This window comes from Lissotriton helveticus, chromosome 8, assembly GCF_964261635.1.
Source record: "Lissotriton helveticus chromosome 8, aLisHel1.1, whole genome shotgun sequence".
Classification (NCBI taxonomy): Eukaryota; Metazoa; Chordata; class Amphibia; order Caudata; family Salamandridae; genus Lissotriton; species Lissotriton helveticus.
Genome location: NC_136069.1, coordinates 829,864,437 through 829,879,533, shown reverse-complemented (window position 1 = coordinate 829,879,533; position 15,097 = coordinate 829,864,437). Strand labels below are relative to the sequence as shown.

Sequence of the window (15,097 nt, the reverse complement as noted above, 5' to 3'; positions counted from 1 at the left end):
AGCATATTTTCCCTCAATGAAGCGTCCCAAGGTAAATACCATGATGAGCCAAAGTATGAGGATAAATGCACCAAAACCCACCCAAAATTCAATCCATGGAGAAACTAGATATGTTTCTTTCAGTTGTTTCAAAAGTTCCTTCGCTTTGTCTTTAAAGGATTTTGATGTTGGCTGTGTCTTTTGTTCGCTGAAGCCTTCAGAGGAATCATCGAAGTTGATGAAGTAACCGGATGCAGTTCTGTCAATTGTTCCAATTGGTTCAGGATTTTTGTTTCTTGCATTTTCACTTGGTACTTCTGTATAGATTGGTGTGTCTCTGCTAAATGTCTTTATTTGGGTTTTCAGAGGTCTAAGTTCTATTGCATTGTTGCATAGTCCTTGTTGTTCTTCTGTAGGCGTTTCGAATGTGATGAGCCTCTTTGATAGGACCTCTGTACTGGTAGCAAACCTTGGTGTTCTGCTACTTATTGGGAGTCCACTTGGCCTACTGTTGGTTATCGGCCACATGTTGTGGTTTTACCAGGTCGATGGATACAACTCGGTTCTCCTTTTTTCCAGCAAGTGGCGGTAGTACAACTGATCTTGTCCCGTTGACAGACAATACAGGAACTGCTTTTCTGTAAGAAGGCCCAAATTCCTTCTTTACCGCGATCTTCTCCCTGACTAGATCCCCGACTTTTGGAATCCAGACAGGTCTTGCTGGGACAGGTGGTGATTCTTCAGTGGTCGTTGGCTGTTCTTTCAACTGTATGTTGCTCAGGTCTTTTCTTGTTTTGTTTAAGTCCTGAAAAATAGCCAAACGGTCTTTGACATCAAAGCTTTTTTCTGTTACCACTGAAGTCTGACTATCAAGGTCAGAGATCAACATCCTAGTTCCGAATAATAATTCGTACGGACTGAGTCCCTTCAGAGAATTTCTTGGCAAGTTATTTAGACTACGTTGGACACTTATTAGATGTTTGACCCACCCAGCTCCCGAACCTAATACCTTTGCCGTTATAGATTGCTTTATGTCACGGTTTTTTCTTTCAACAATTCCGTTCCCCTCAGGGTGAAATGGACAAGAGTACCGCAATTGCACGCCCATGCTGACCATGGCCTCCTTATAAGCCCGAGAGCTAAAAGCAGGACCATTGTCCGAATGCAGAATGCCAATTGCGTATGTGCCGATAAAGACCCGCAAATCTTTTATAACAGTTCTGGCGTCAGCCGTTCGCTGGGGCCACATCCATATGAATCTCGTGCATGAGTCCACTGCGACCAAGATATATTTATAGTTACCGTCCCTTTGTAAGGGACCACAGTGGTCTAGATAAACACAGGCTAATGGTTTATCCGAGATTAGAAGGGGCGTCTGTGCTGGACGTCTCACAGTTGATACTTTCATTTTTTGACATATTTCACATGCTAGAACATAGTTCCTTGTTTGTCTTCTCATTTGCGGCCACCAGTATCTCTGTTTTAATAATGATACTGTGGCTGAGACGCCAGCATGGGTAGAAGCAAGCCCTTCGTGTGCCGCTATTATTAGTCCTAATCTGTGTTCCATGTTTGGAATTGCCCTATCCCCCACTCCAGGGATTTGAGCAAAAGGAACATTGTTTTCATCTGTTATGTATGAGTACTTTAATGGAAAGCCTTTAGGGAGTGGTTCTATCGAATCCTTTTCAGAAGCGCTGACAGCTTGTAATATTTCGCTGTCTATTTTTGTTTTTGACCGGGTGATGGCAGCTACGGAAGCCGTTTGCACAGCTGCCTTCGCGGCCTCATCAGCCAATGAATTCCCTGCAACGTGAACGCCATCACGTTGATGACTCAGTGTATGTATCACGTGAGTCTTTGGTAGTTCTTTTTGTAAAAGAGCTACTTGTTCCCATAGCATTTTATGCTTGATTGTGCCTCCTTTTGCATCCTTGAAACCATTTTGAAGCCAGATCTGCAAGTATTCATTATAAGATTGAACGCAATAATACGAATCGCACACTATGAGTGTGGGGAATTCTCGATCGGTATTTTCAAGCGCCATCTTGAATGCTAGTAATTCAGCTCGCTGAGCTGTGCAATCTCCTAGAGATTGGGTCTTAGTTAGGGTTGGTTTAAATTTCCCTTCGTGCCAACGACCTTTAACAATCGCGCACGCAGCACTGTAAGCTTGTTTACCCCCTACTGCGGGTTGTGCTGATCCGTCTGTATATATTATACAGCCGTATTGGTCTAGAGGCAGAATTTCGGTTGGCAGAGGACATTCGAATTCATATTGTAGAAATTCTTGTGTTTTTAAGTAAGGATCAAATTCGTACACCACGTCTGTTGCAGCAAGAGAGTTAGCCCATTGTATCCATCTCGGATGGAGTGCTTTCGCATTAGGAATGCTTGCCTTTGTTACCGCCTCTAAGGCTGGTATTGGTGTCACGATTATTATTTGTTTACCTTGTGCCAGGGCTCGTTCTTTTGCTATAGCTGTCTGTGTTGCTGTAAGAATTTTTTCCGTTGGGCTAAATTTCATTTCAGCCTTAGTGTACAAGTGCGATTTAAATGCAATTGGTACCTTATCTCCCTCATTAGAGGTTAGGTATGTGAATCCGCATCTCCCTGGGATGACTCGGATCACAAGGTTGCGTGTATTATCACGGGTTTCTAATTTTGTTTTAATTAGCATGTCTGTTTGTAAGGATCTCAAAATTTCTGTGTGTGCTTGAGTCCAACTGGATCTTTTAAAGTCTGGTTTAATTAGATCGTAAAGGGGTTTGACCCTTTCTGCGTAATTTGCAATGTAAGTTCTTCCGAAATTTAGGAAGCCTAGAATTGACTGTAGGTTTTTTAGTGTTTTAGGAGCTTGGATTACGGCACATTTCTCTAGGAAATTGTCTGCCAGGCTTTTGCCTTCACTTGATAACTCATATCCTAAGAATAGGACCGTCAGATGGGCAATTCTGGACTTTTTGAAGTTGAATTTGTAACCCTCTGCAGCGAAACCAAGTATTATGGTGTTCACTCTTTTCAAGTGAGTTTCCAAGTCATCATCTGTTAAGTAAATGTCATCGACATAAGATAATGCTTCATCATCATATAGTTGTAGTAATTCTGTTACTCTCGCTGAGAATACCCCCGGGCTGTTCTTGTACCCCTGGGCTAACCGACAGAATTGTTTTTGAGTGCCATTTACTGAAAATGCAGTTAAATATCTGCTCTCTGGTGCTATGTTTTGACAAAAGAATCCGTTGGAGATGTCCAAGGTTGTTTTGTATTTTTTGCGCACTATGTTATTCATTAGTGCAGCACTGTGTGAGTTTTGCACTGCAAAAGTTTTGCAATATGTGTTAAGGTGTCGGTAATCCAAAACTAGACGGTACGAATTGTCTGGTTTGGAGACCGGAAACAAAGGATTGTTCATTTGTGAGGTGCAAGTTTCAATCACCCCCTGGTATTCTAGCTGATCTAGTATTTCATTTACTTGTTTTTTAGCTTCTTGCTTAATTGGGTACTGCCTTTGTGCAGTAGGTTGTGATTTTAACTGGACTTTGTGAGGAGGAGAATCCTCATCCCATCCTACGTGATTTTTATATAAAGCAGGTGCTAAGGCCACTGCCCACTTTCTAGCAAGTGTGTATTTTTTATGAATCGGTATTTGATTCGAGAAGGCAGGCATAATTACTTCTTCGCCATGAGGGCACTCCCTGACAAACTCCGGTGGCCAGTCTTTTTCAGCTAGAAGGATGTCATAGCCCTTGGATAGGTTATCCCAAAATAGTCCCCTTATTTTCCTAGTCTTATCTCCCTCTATACGTAATGTTATCTCGTATATTTTGTGGGGCTTGCTAACTCTGGTATCTGCAGTTTCCACTTGAAGGTATTCATTCGTGTCCACTGTCTCCAGATGATTCATAAGGACTTTGCGAGCTATGCTCACCTCTGCTGCGCTGTCTAGCATTGTCTGAGCCCATTCTCCGTTTTTCAGTTGTGTCCTCAGTATTCTCGGCATTGTTAACTACCTTGATACTGGCTACCTTCTTTTTTGGAAATTGTGATTTCTTTTTCAGTTGAGCAGGTTCCTTGTCTTTGGACTTGGCGTGCTCTTCTGATCGTCCTCTTCTTTCCGATTTCTGCGAGGAATTCTGAAAAGATTGAGACGGACGTGTATCAATGTCTTGATATCTATCAGGTTTTTTAATATTATCCCTATTTCTAAGGTTATATCTATTCCCAGAGGGTTCACTCTGAGGTGACCTTTGTCTCGGGTTTGGAGATTTCTCTCTTCGCCTAGGAGACCTTCCTCTGGACTGGAATTTCTTTTCTTTAGGATTGGATTGTTTATTTCCATCCCAGTTCTTTTTTGGTGAATTATTATTAAAAAATATTTTTTCTGGACTTGTAGTCAGTTGCGGTTTTACTGGTATTCCACCTAGACTATCTCTGCCTAGTTCTTCATAGGATTTTTCTATGATTCTGGCAATTTCAGCTGGTTGGTCTGCTATATCTGTCTCTTTTAACCTCTGGCGGATCGCCACGTTTGCTGCTTCACCCTTTATGTTGGCTAGTAATATAGCCGAGACCTGCTTGAAGTCTTTCAGTAATTTCATACCAAGAGTTAAAGCAGGTTCTGGACCGTATTCATCTTGAATTTGTTTTAGCACATCTGGTATTACCGAAATGGATGGAACACCGTGCGTTTTTGTGTAGATTGAAGCAAAGACCGTACCCCAAGTGTCACAGTCCTCAATGTGTGGTGCGATTCCCATTGGGAGACATATAGTCAGAATCCTGTGCTTTTCTAATGGGGTGGTGTCAGGAAACACCGCCTCTATTTGGGTGATTTTCTGTGCCAACCAGAATGGTATCTGTTCCCGTTTAGCTGGAACTTTACCTAGGCAGGATTGGATGTTCTGTGGTGTGATTTTATTTGTGTTCCCCTGGTGAGGGGTCAGCTGTGGAATTTTAATCGCTGGCTGAATTGTTGAAGTCCGCATTACATACTGAACTAATTGTCTGTGAATTTTTAGTAGTTGTTTTAGCTGTATTAATAGCTCTGGTGCAGTCATCTCGTCGATGTCTGGATGTGGTGTGTATCCGGCTAAGACCGGCCACGTTGCTCCTGGTCTTCCTAAAGGACCGAGCCTTGTAATGTGATTATTATGTTTTAGGGCGCCATCAAATAAGAGCAAATGCTCTTGGAATTTGAGTGGTACTTCCACCTCCTCGAAAGGAGTGTACGTTTCAGGAGGTTCCTCTACTTTGTAATAGTGGAAGTACTTTGTTACAGCATTTGCTGCTGGAAAATGTATCCATGTATAGTATACCTCTGTCTGCCGATATTCGTGTGCCTCAATTACGAATATGACTGTGCCACCTCTAGGTGTCAGTCCATTTCCTATAAGTTTTAAGGTTATAGATCTCCTTTTGGCGACCTGGATGAGTATTATATCCGGGTCTGCTGTTTGCATGGTAGCATCAGCATCTGCTATTTCAGTAGCTAATCTAATTGCCTCTCTTTCTCCATCACTGTCTCCCATTTTACTGACAGGATGGTATTATTTTTATTTGCAGATCAGGTTTCTTTATGGAAACAGAGATTAGGTGCACAATATTTTGGAACTGTTTTATCCTTCAACGTTGACTAGACCAAGAACCATACATAGGAGTTCCCTCCTGCGAGGTTTTGGAGGATATAATAACCTTTCACCCACTCCAGACGTCTTTGGAGTATTTGGGAAAAGGGGTCTGAGTGAGAAAGCACGACTGAGTTACTCTAAATGTCTTACGTTAGTTTTATCGCCCTTTCCAAACGCGTTGGGCGCCATGTAGTGTAGCTCCTATTTTCCCAATAGGCTCTGCGCATTGGAATAGTACCTACAGCAGTAAAGGCCTAGGCCAGACGTTAACTAGGTCTACTACTGTCGAAACTAGACTTAATTTTTGGGTTTGCCAGCTAAGCTCAGAGTTCGCTAGAAACTTTCTTGAATGTTCAAGGAAGGAATTAACTCCCCTGATTAGACAAGAAGGGATTTAGTTTCTGACAACCATAGAACATGACAACTTTGCTCTCCCCTAATCAAGAGTCAATCTCGAGAGTCGTGTGAGCACAAGGCAATTATTTTACTCAGTCAGTACGTGCATTCTTAGTCTCATCAGAATGTAGAGAAAAGGAAGAGACGGGCGTGTTCAATAAAAGATGTTATTTATTGATCAGTCTCTTTTCTCGTACAAGAGAAATGGATCGATATTATTGCAATACTTATAGTTAAGTAAAGTGCATACATTAGAAGCAATAGTATAAAATAATACTGTAAAAACATTGATATGGTTTCTGAGCCATATGATGTTTAAAATGATTAAAATATATTTACATACACATATACATTTGACTAAACGTACTCAACTGGTGTTTCTAAATACGCCTACCCCGTGTACCTGACCTAAGTCTAATGCGTGGGCGGGAATAGAAAGTTACAGTTTAGTTTAAGTTTGTTTTTGCCAAGTGAATAACTAAAGAATTCTCTAGGAGGGGTTATTCAGTTCTGTACCTGGAATTTAGGATGAATGAGGAATGGTATCTCTTTCTCTGCTCTCGATATTCCAGGCTGCCTGCGAGGGCTGCCCAGAAGCGCCGGTGCTGGGTCTCTCGGCTTGAGATAGCAGCGCGTCTCTCAGCGCGTCAGGAAGGCGGGGCTGCTGCCTGCGGGGTCTGCTTCTGCTCTCGGCTTCGGCAAGTATGGCTGCTCCGTCTTGTCACCACGCGTGCCTTTGCATAGGGCAAGGTCGGCAATATTTATACCTTAAAGGTGCCGAGATTGACGTAAGGATGGACATAGGTACGTCAATAAAGATGTCATACGACTTGCTCGTTAGCACATTCTTTACTAAAGTTCTCTGTGAAATCAAAACAATGGCCGCACGGATTATCCAGGTTGTCATAGGTTTGATTTGTTATGAGAACGTCGTATGCCTTATCAGGGGCTGGAGGAATATCGCTTGTCTAATTAGATCTCAAGCGTTATGACCTAATCAGATAACACGTTCCTGTGCCGTAGTGTGACTGCGTCAGATAACGGTATCTGCATCATGGGGGATTTCTTGCCTCATGGGCTGACTGTTAGTTAACTAGCTAGTAAGTTTAACCAGAATAGGGTCAGGAATAGGGGGATCGAATCAGAACCTATAGAAATACACGACAATATCCTCACATATCATAACTGTGGTCTACCTGCATCACAGAGGCCCTGTTTCTTAAGGTTAAAATGTTCTTGTCACTGGGCTGTAACCACCTCCCTTGACAGCCCAGGATGCTCGAGGCCCATTCAGGAACCTCTCCTAACCTGAGTGTTGTATTCACTGTAGCAATGGCTGAAGTATGATTTAGTGAATTTAGGCTATTGCCCTTACACCATTCTACCCTGGCCTCACGATGCTGCTGTTAGCCAGGTAGTGTCAGTCGCCGCTAAGGTAGTGAAACGTATTGTTGTGCTGTTGTGTCATCTCAATTATTAACACTAAGAATTGTCGTTATTAGAAATAAGGCTATCTTCTACTGGAAAAGTGTTGAAGTAATTTCACATCCAGTAAGAACATTGTCCACTAGGCTGAAACATTGTTATTACAAAACCGTTGGGGTGCAACTAATAATTATATTGCAGTAACAATGATACCGTTTGCGAGATATTTGTCATCTTTTAATACAGGTTCGTTGTATAATTGGCATTGATTTATGTTTTCGGAGTGCCTGAAATTATTAAATGTTATTGTATTAAAACCATTGTGTATTTCTCTCATCAGATGACTCAACTATTAGAAATGAACAAAAGACTCGAAGAGCAAATACATTACTGTGTCTGGCTTCAGCAGTTACTCTTTGCCTTGGTGGCTCTCTTAATTGCCATTATTTTTGTTGCCTACGTGCTTTGAAGACGGAAAGGTAAACGGCGAGCTTTTTGTGGAGGACATGCAACAAAGAGTACTGCTGAGCAGTGAACCCTGGCACAGCCTAGGTAAGGAGGGATGTGCTTTTCAGCTGCCTGAAGACCAAGGACGAAACTGATGATACCTCTCAATAATATAGGAATTTTGCGATAAAGATGAGCAAAGAAATGTGAACAAGATTGTCTTGCCAGTTATTATGGGCACAGAAAGAAGAGGATATTGGACTACACTAGAGTTGTGTTCGGAAACTGGATGTGCTCCTAATGACAGCGTTCTAATAGAAATGTTATGTACGGTAAAATCTACATCTTATTTAATGTGTCTTGCTTTATCTAAGTTTGGAGCAAAGTATTAGCAGTTTTCTAATTCTATATTTCCTTTTATCCTGAACTGGAAATGATTAATGCTTTGAGTCAGAACTCAATGTGCGATTGCTTTCAGTGACTACTAAAAAGCTACTTACGAAAAAGTGCACTTACTATATTTTTATAGCTTGGATTTAATAGTGAAGAATTATCAGTCGCATATTTTCAAATATTTTGTATGCATTCATTTTATTTACTCCAGTGCACTTGCCAATTCCTCCCACATTTAAAGACAACATCCGTCAGCGTTTCAGCTATCAAGCATTAAGCGCACCATGGATCTTGCACGACAACATTTTAATTGGGAGTTCCCAATTGTAGGATTTTTAGTTTTGTACTTGTTAATGCTTACTTTTATGAACGTTTCATTCCTTTAAGAACCCCAGTTAATAAAAGATCATTTCAAACTCCTGATTCTAGAGTTCTGGGTAATAGCCATTTTGTTGTTTTCAGTAATCTACTAAACTCTTCTCTGTCAGCCTGTTGATAAGATGAAGTTTGAACTTCTGACTCATTTGCATCATCAACCATTAAAACTATAGAAAATAATGTGTTTTTATATCAATAGCAGGTCATTTAAGCACAAGTTACACCATAGCGGCAATCAAAAGGTTGTACCTGGCACAATTGGAGTCGACTAGTATCTCAAGTGTTTCGTTTCATTTTAGAACGCATTATTTTCTAGGTATGGTTCAGAAACCTAAAATTCAGGTTAGTTCAACCGATGCTGCAGTGAGTTTCCCCGACAGCAACATAAGTTTGCAGTCATTTCATAGTTGTCTGGTTGCTAAGCAGGGCCTCTGCTGCTTAAAATGAATACTCCATTTTTTTTCAGCCTTCAACAGCTAATGGTGCCCGTTTACCTCAACAATTTCTCACCATGAAAAATGACATTCCATTGTTTGTGTTTTGGAACTAGTATATGCAGGAATCACATGATTTATACACTGGAAAACAAGTACTTAAACTCTGGAAAATGATCTGTAATTCATCTGAAATATAATTATGAGGTATAACATACTACACACTGCACAGTAATACTGTATAACACTTAAGGTTGAAACGTATATATTTCGAAGATTGAAAGCATTTTAGTTTAACTATTTGAGAGCAAAATTAATCGCTTCAGAAAAATATATTTCTGGAAAGATATTGTATGTTACATTTAACTACATATTAAGGTTCTTGTCGTGCGATGGAGGGCCTGCCCCTTAATTTGTTGGTATGGACACTTCCCTAGGTACAGCATCTGTAAAAATACTATAAGGTGCATGGAAAAAACATAACATGTTTACAAACTAGAGTACCATTCTTTGACTCAGTACGAATTCTACAAAGGACATTTATTACCTCTCATAATATTGGAATCCCCGCCATTAGGATTTTGGTGTTTATTTGTGGGCCAGTTTATACCTTTCTCAGTTCATTTACCTTTCTTAAAAATATAAAAGAAAATTGTATCTTTTATAATACAATAAACAAACTGTTCATGCAAGTGTTATTGCCACTTGGACTTACAAACTTTGACAACTAGATTAAACTGAAGATTTTTTTGACAAGTGTATTTAAAAATTCATCAGTTGGCTGTTTATTGTAATGTCCGAGATTAAAATGATTAAAAAGTAACTATTAGACCTACAGGTGTATAATGCTAACAATCTATTAATAGCCATGCCTGGCTTTGTTGTTTACGAGGCAGCCCATTCCTTAGAAATGTGAGGTCGCAAATGAAGAGAAGTTTGCAGAAATATTTCAGTGAATAACGAGATCGCTTTTATTAGTAGAATATCTGCATTGCAACAAAAGTGCCATTATGAGCTAGCTTGCATTCAAAGATGGTGTATCTCATTGAAATATAGCACTTTGTTTTCAATCTTTCACCAATGTTGAGTTTCATATAACCAAATGGTCCTTCAAAATAATTCAGGAATTGCAGGCCCTCTGTAAAACCTGAATTGTTTCAACAAGCCAAATTCATGTATGAACAGTTAATTATTTTCATGGCTGAAAACATTTTAAGTTGTGCTGTCTTTAACCTTTAATTATCAATATCCTGAATGAAAAGAGTTGGTGGCTTTGCATAAATGAATGCATAGCAGTTTTTTTTCTATCGGAAATCCAAATTATAATCATTAAGATCTTAAAGAAAATCCATAGACGGCAATGTTTTAAAAACCTGTCTTGAATATGAAAAGTGTGTTCTTAGTTAGATTCCTCTCCATCATTGCACAGACAAAAAGACATGAAAGAAAAACTATTATTTCGAATCGCAGATTGTAACAATATTTTTTTTACAAAATCTTCGCTACGTCTGGACATGAGAAGGCGTTAAGAAGGTTTTGCCCACCTCAAATTAAAAAAATCTGGTTTACAATAGAGGATTACAAGCCTAACCCTCTAAGAACTACATTAATCTAGCAGAGTGATTTCCTGACATCTGTAATCCTCAGTGCCATCCTTGTGCTCTGTTTTTTATTAATTGCAAATTCATAGAATAGGTTCAACCTTTAGAATTTACACTGGGAAATGTGCATTGTCTCTCTTTGCAGGCAAATCTGTTGTGTGTGCAACAAGGTAATGGTGGTTTTGACTTTTATTTCAATAAGAAAACAAGCCATTGTAATAATGTGTAGTGGCAAAGTGAACAAGGTATTAACTACAGGATATATGTTTAGATATCTGTAGCTTATATTATTGGTAGAAGTATATATAAAAAAGGAGGAACACTGCTTTTTCTTATTTTAGTACAATTAGAATCTGTTGTGCCATTAATCGGGAGGCATTGGATGCTTTTTGTAGAAAATGAACGAGCATGTGACTGATACATTTAGTGAGTTTGATTGCCATAATTAAGAATTATGCAAAATATACATACTAATGTGGCTAATTAACACAAATGTTTACTGCATGTACATTTTGACAGTAGCTTAAACCTGTCCATTCCATATGCCATAATTTGTCAAGTTATATCATCATTGAAATCATTATTCTAATCTTTTGGTGCAATACGTAAACTGTCTTGGCAGTGCATTTGTAACAATTTTTACAACAATACACATGGACTGATTGTTTGATACAAATATTGAAACCGATGCTCCTCTCATGGACTATCTACATCCATTAATGTTTGTAATATTTACATTCCACCATTTAAGAACAACTCTTTAAAATTCTGAATGTTAGTTATTATAGAAAAAAACTATGTGCAGGAAAATTGTGTTCTCATTACAATGCCTCTTTATTGCTATCTGACTATAAGATTACCAGTCCTTAACACGCTTAAAAGATGCAAAGTGCGATTATTTTTGTGCCATAAAACTTCTGTCTACCAGTTATGTGGACGGTTTAATAATACTATGCTCTTCAGTTGAAACATATTTATCTTGGAATCATTGCTAATATAACCATTCTGTTTTAATGCTTTCACATATTTTCAGTATTTTATTGCTGTTTTGATATTTATTTTGTACAAATGATCGAAGGATTTCATTTAATTTAATTTCATTGTAGTGAAATAAATATCCTCCAAAATGGTTTGAGTTTCCATTACCTTTCATATGAACAGCGTGAAAAATAGATTTTGTGTGTTAAATTGTTATTTTTGGTACCGAAAACAATGTAATATTTTGTGTCTGTAGCATAGATTTAGCCATACTTTACTTAGCAATGCATGGAAAATACATTGCATATATTTTAAATCAGAAACTTATACGGTATAGCTTCTCATTTGGTATTACTTATTTAACGTTCATGCAAAGCAAGTTATGTCTTCATAGCATTGTTCTCGATTATCCTTTGATATTATAGCAATAGCTGTTCCAGTAAGTGACAGTGCATATGATTTGTTAACTGGTGAAATGAATTTTATTAAAATCATGTCTTCATGGTGCACCTATTCCATTGATAAGGACAGCCAACATCCTCTACTACAGAAGGAAATGGAAGAGTTCCCCTTGTTTAAGTCTGAAACTCTCCAAGACTGGAAGCTGGAAACCATAGAGCCTTTCATTAGTAGTTAAAGCCACATATGCAGGATGTGTAATTAGTCAATTTGCTAGACCTATGCGGTGTCTAATTTAAATTTCTTCAAAATAAACAAACTAATCCAAAGTTTGTGCTTAAATGTCTTGTCTATTTCTTATCCTTTTAAAAAAAATGATGCGAATTTCAATCCATAATTACGAGTTGGCAACAGAATCATCCAAAATACATAAATACATCCTTCTCTGTTTTAAGTATCCCAATGCATATTGGGCACTTAGCTCTTCATTAGGGGAAAATCTATGATATAATCTAAGTAAAATACAGTGAGGAGGCCGTCCAATTGGTAATGAACAAATACAAAAGTATGGCAATGAACTGGGGTGTTATATGGTGATCACATGCATCCATGCAATCGTTGTTCATTACCAATTGGACGGCTTCCTCACTGTATTTTATTTTGTTTATATCATAGATTTGTCCCCTGATGAAGGGCTAAGTGCTGTTCCCTCGAATGTGCTGAGGTGTCGTCGCAAAAACAACAATGATGGACAGAATGTGGATCAATGTCACGCATTCACCCCAGTCAAAAGATCTGGGCCCAAATCCATCGTTTTTCCACTCCACACCACCCTGGGTTAGACAATGGCGATATGCAAATCAGCGCTGACCCTGTGCCCCATGGGAACAGTCCAGTCCGAACTACAAAAGCCATGTCCTTCCCAGAACGGAAACAAGCATCCGTGGACCGGCCCGGTTTCGAGGTAACACCTCTCATCAGCCCGGCTAGCTTGCCTCCAGTGGTGTGGAGTGCCTGGGACTCACGTCTGAGCATCCCCAGTACACTTAGAGCGGTTACTGCAAAAACAACAATGATGGACAGAATGTGGATCAATGTCACACATTCACCCCAGTCAAAAGATCTGGGCCCAAATCCATCGTTTTTCCACTCCACACCACCCTGGGTTAGACAATGGCGATATGCAAATCAGCGCTGACCCTGTGCCCCATGGGAACAGTCCAGTCCGAACTACAAAAGCCATGTCCTTCCCAGAACGGAAACAAGCATCCGAGGACCGGCCCGGTTTCGAGGTAACACCTCTCATCAGCCCGGCTAGCTTGCCTCCAGTGGTGTGGAGTGCCTGGGACTCACGTCTGAGCATCCCCAGTACACTTAGAGCGGTTACTGCAAAAACAACAATGATGGACAGAATGTGGATCAATGTCACACATTCACCCCAGTCAAAAGATCTGGGCCCAAATCCATCGTTTTTCCACTCCACACCACCCTGGGTTAGACAATGGCGATATGCAAATCAGCGCTGACCCTGTGCCCCATGGGAACAGTCCAGTCCGAACTACAAAAGCCATGTCCTTCCCAGAACGGAAACAAGCATCCGAGGACCGGCCCGGTTTCGAGGTAACACCTCTCATCAGCCCGGTTAGCTTGCCTCCAGTGGTGTGGAGTGCCTGGGACTCACGTCTGAGCATCCCCAGTACACTTAGAGCGGTTACTGCAAAAACAACAATGATGGACAGAATGTGGATCAATGTCACACATTCACCCCAGTCAAAAGATCTGGGCCCAAATCCATCGTTTTTCCACTCCACACCACCCTGGGTTAGACAATGGCGATATGCAAATCAGCGCTGACCCTGTGCCCCATGGGAACAGTCCAGTCCGAACTACAAAAGCCATGTCCTTCCCAGAACGGAAACAAGCATCCGAGGACCGGCCCGGTTTCGAGGTAACACCTCATCAGCCCGGCTAGCTTGCCTCCAGTGGTGTGGAGTGCCTGGGACTCACGTCTGAGCATCCCCAGTACACTTAGAGCGGTTACTGCAAAAACAACAATGATGGACAGAATGTGGATCAATGTCACACATTCACCCCAGTCAAAAGATCTGGGCCCAAATCCATCGTTTTTCCACTCCACACCACCCTGGGTTAGACAATGGCGATATGCAAATCAGCGCTGACCCTGTGCCCCATGGGAACAGTCCAGTCCGAACTACAAAAGCCATGTCCTTCCCAGAACGGAAACAAGCATCCGAGGACCGGCCCGGTTTCGAGGTAACACCTCTCATCAGCCCGGCTAGCTTGCCTCCAGTGGTGTGGAGTGCCTGGGACTCACGTCTGAGCATCCCCAGTACACTTAGAGCGGTTACTGCAAAAACAACAATGATGGACAGAATGTGGATCAATGTCACACATTCACCCCAGTCAAAAGATCTGGGCCCAAATCCATCGTTTTTCCACTCCACACCACCCTGGGTTAGACAATGGCGATATGCAAATCAGCGCTGACCCTGTGCCCCATGGGAACAGTCCAGTCCGAACTACAAAAGCCATGTCCTTCCCAGAACGGAAACAAGCATCCGAGGACCGGCCCGGTTTCGAGGTAACACCTCTCATCAGCCCGGCTAGCTTGCCTCCAGTGGTGTGGAGTGCCTGGGACTCACGTCTGAGCATCCCCAGTACACTTAGAGCGGTTACTGCAAAAACAACAATGATGGACAGAATGTGGATCAATGTCACACATTCACCCCAGTCAAAAGATCTGGGCCCAAATCCATCGTTTTTCCACTCCACACCACCCTGGGTTAGACAATGGCGATATGCAAATCAGCGCTGACCCTGTGCCCCATGGGAACAGTCCAGTCCGAACTACAAAAGCCATGTCCTTCCCAGAACGGAAACAAGCATCCGAGGACCGGCCCGGTTTCGAGGTAACACCTCATCAGCCCGGCTAGCTTGCCTCCAGTGGTGTGGAGTGCCTGGGACTCACGTCTGAGCATCCCCAGTACACTTAGAGCGGTTACTGCAAAAACAACAA

At 41.0% G+C, this 15,097-nt stretch overlaps 1 protein-coding gene across 1 annotated transcript in view; it reads left to right on the top strand.

Annotated features, from left to right (window-relative positions):
- MOSPD2 (motile sperm domain containing 2) overlaps positions 1-11,813 on the top strand; it is a 474,812-nt gene extending 462,999 nt beyond the window's left edge. Inside the window, exon 15 of the mRNA XM_078657641.1 lies at positions 7,771-11,813. Coding sequence (XP_078513767.1) covers positions 7,771-7,899 — 129 coding nt within the window. The 3' untranslated portion in view covers positions 7,900-11,813. The remainder of the gene's footprint in view (positions 1-7,770) is intronic.
- The last annotated feature ends 3,284 nt before the right edge of the window (positions 11,814-15,097 follow it).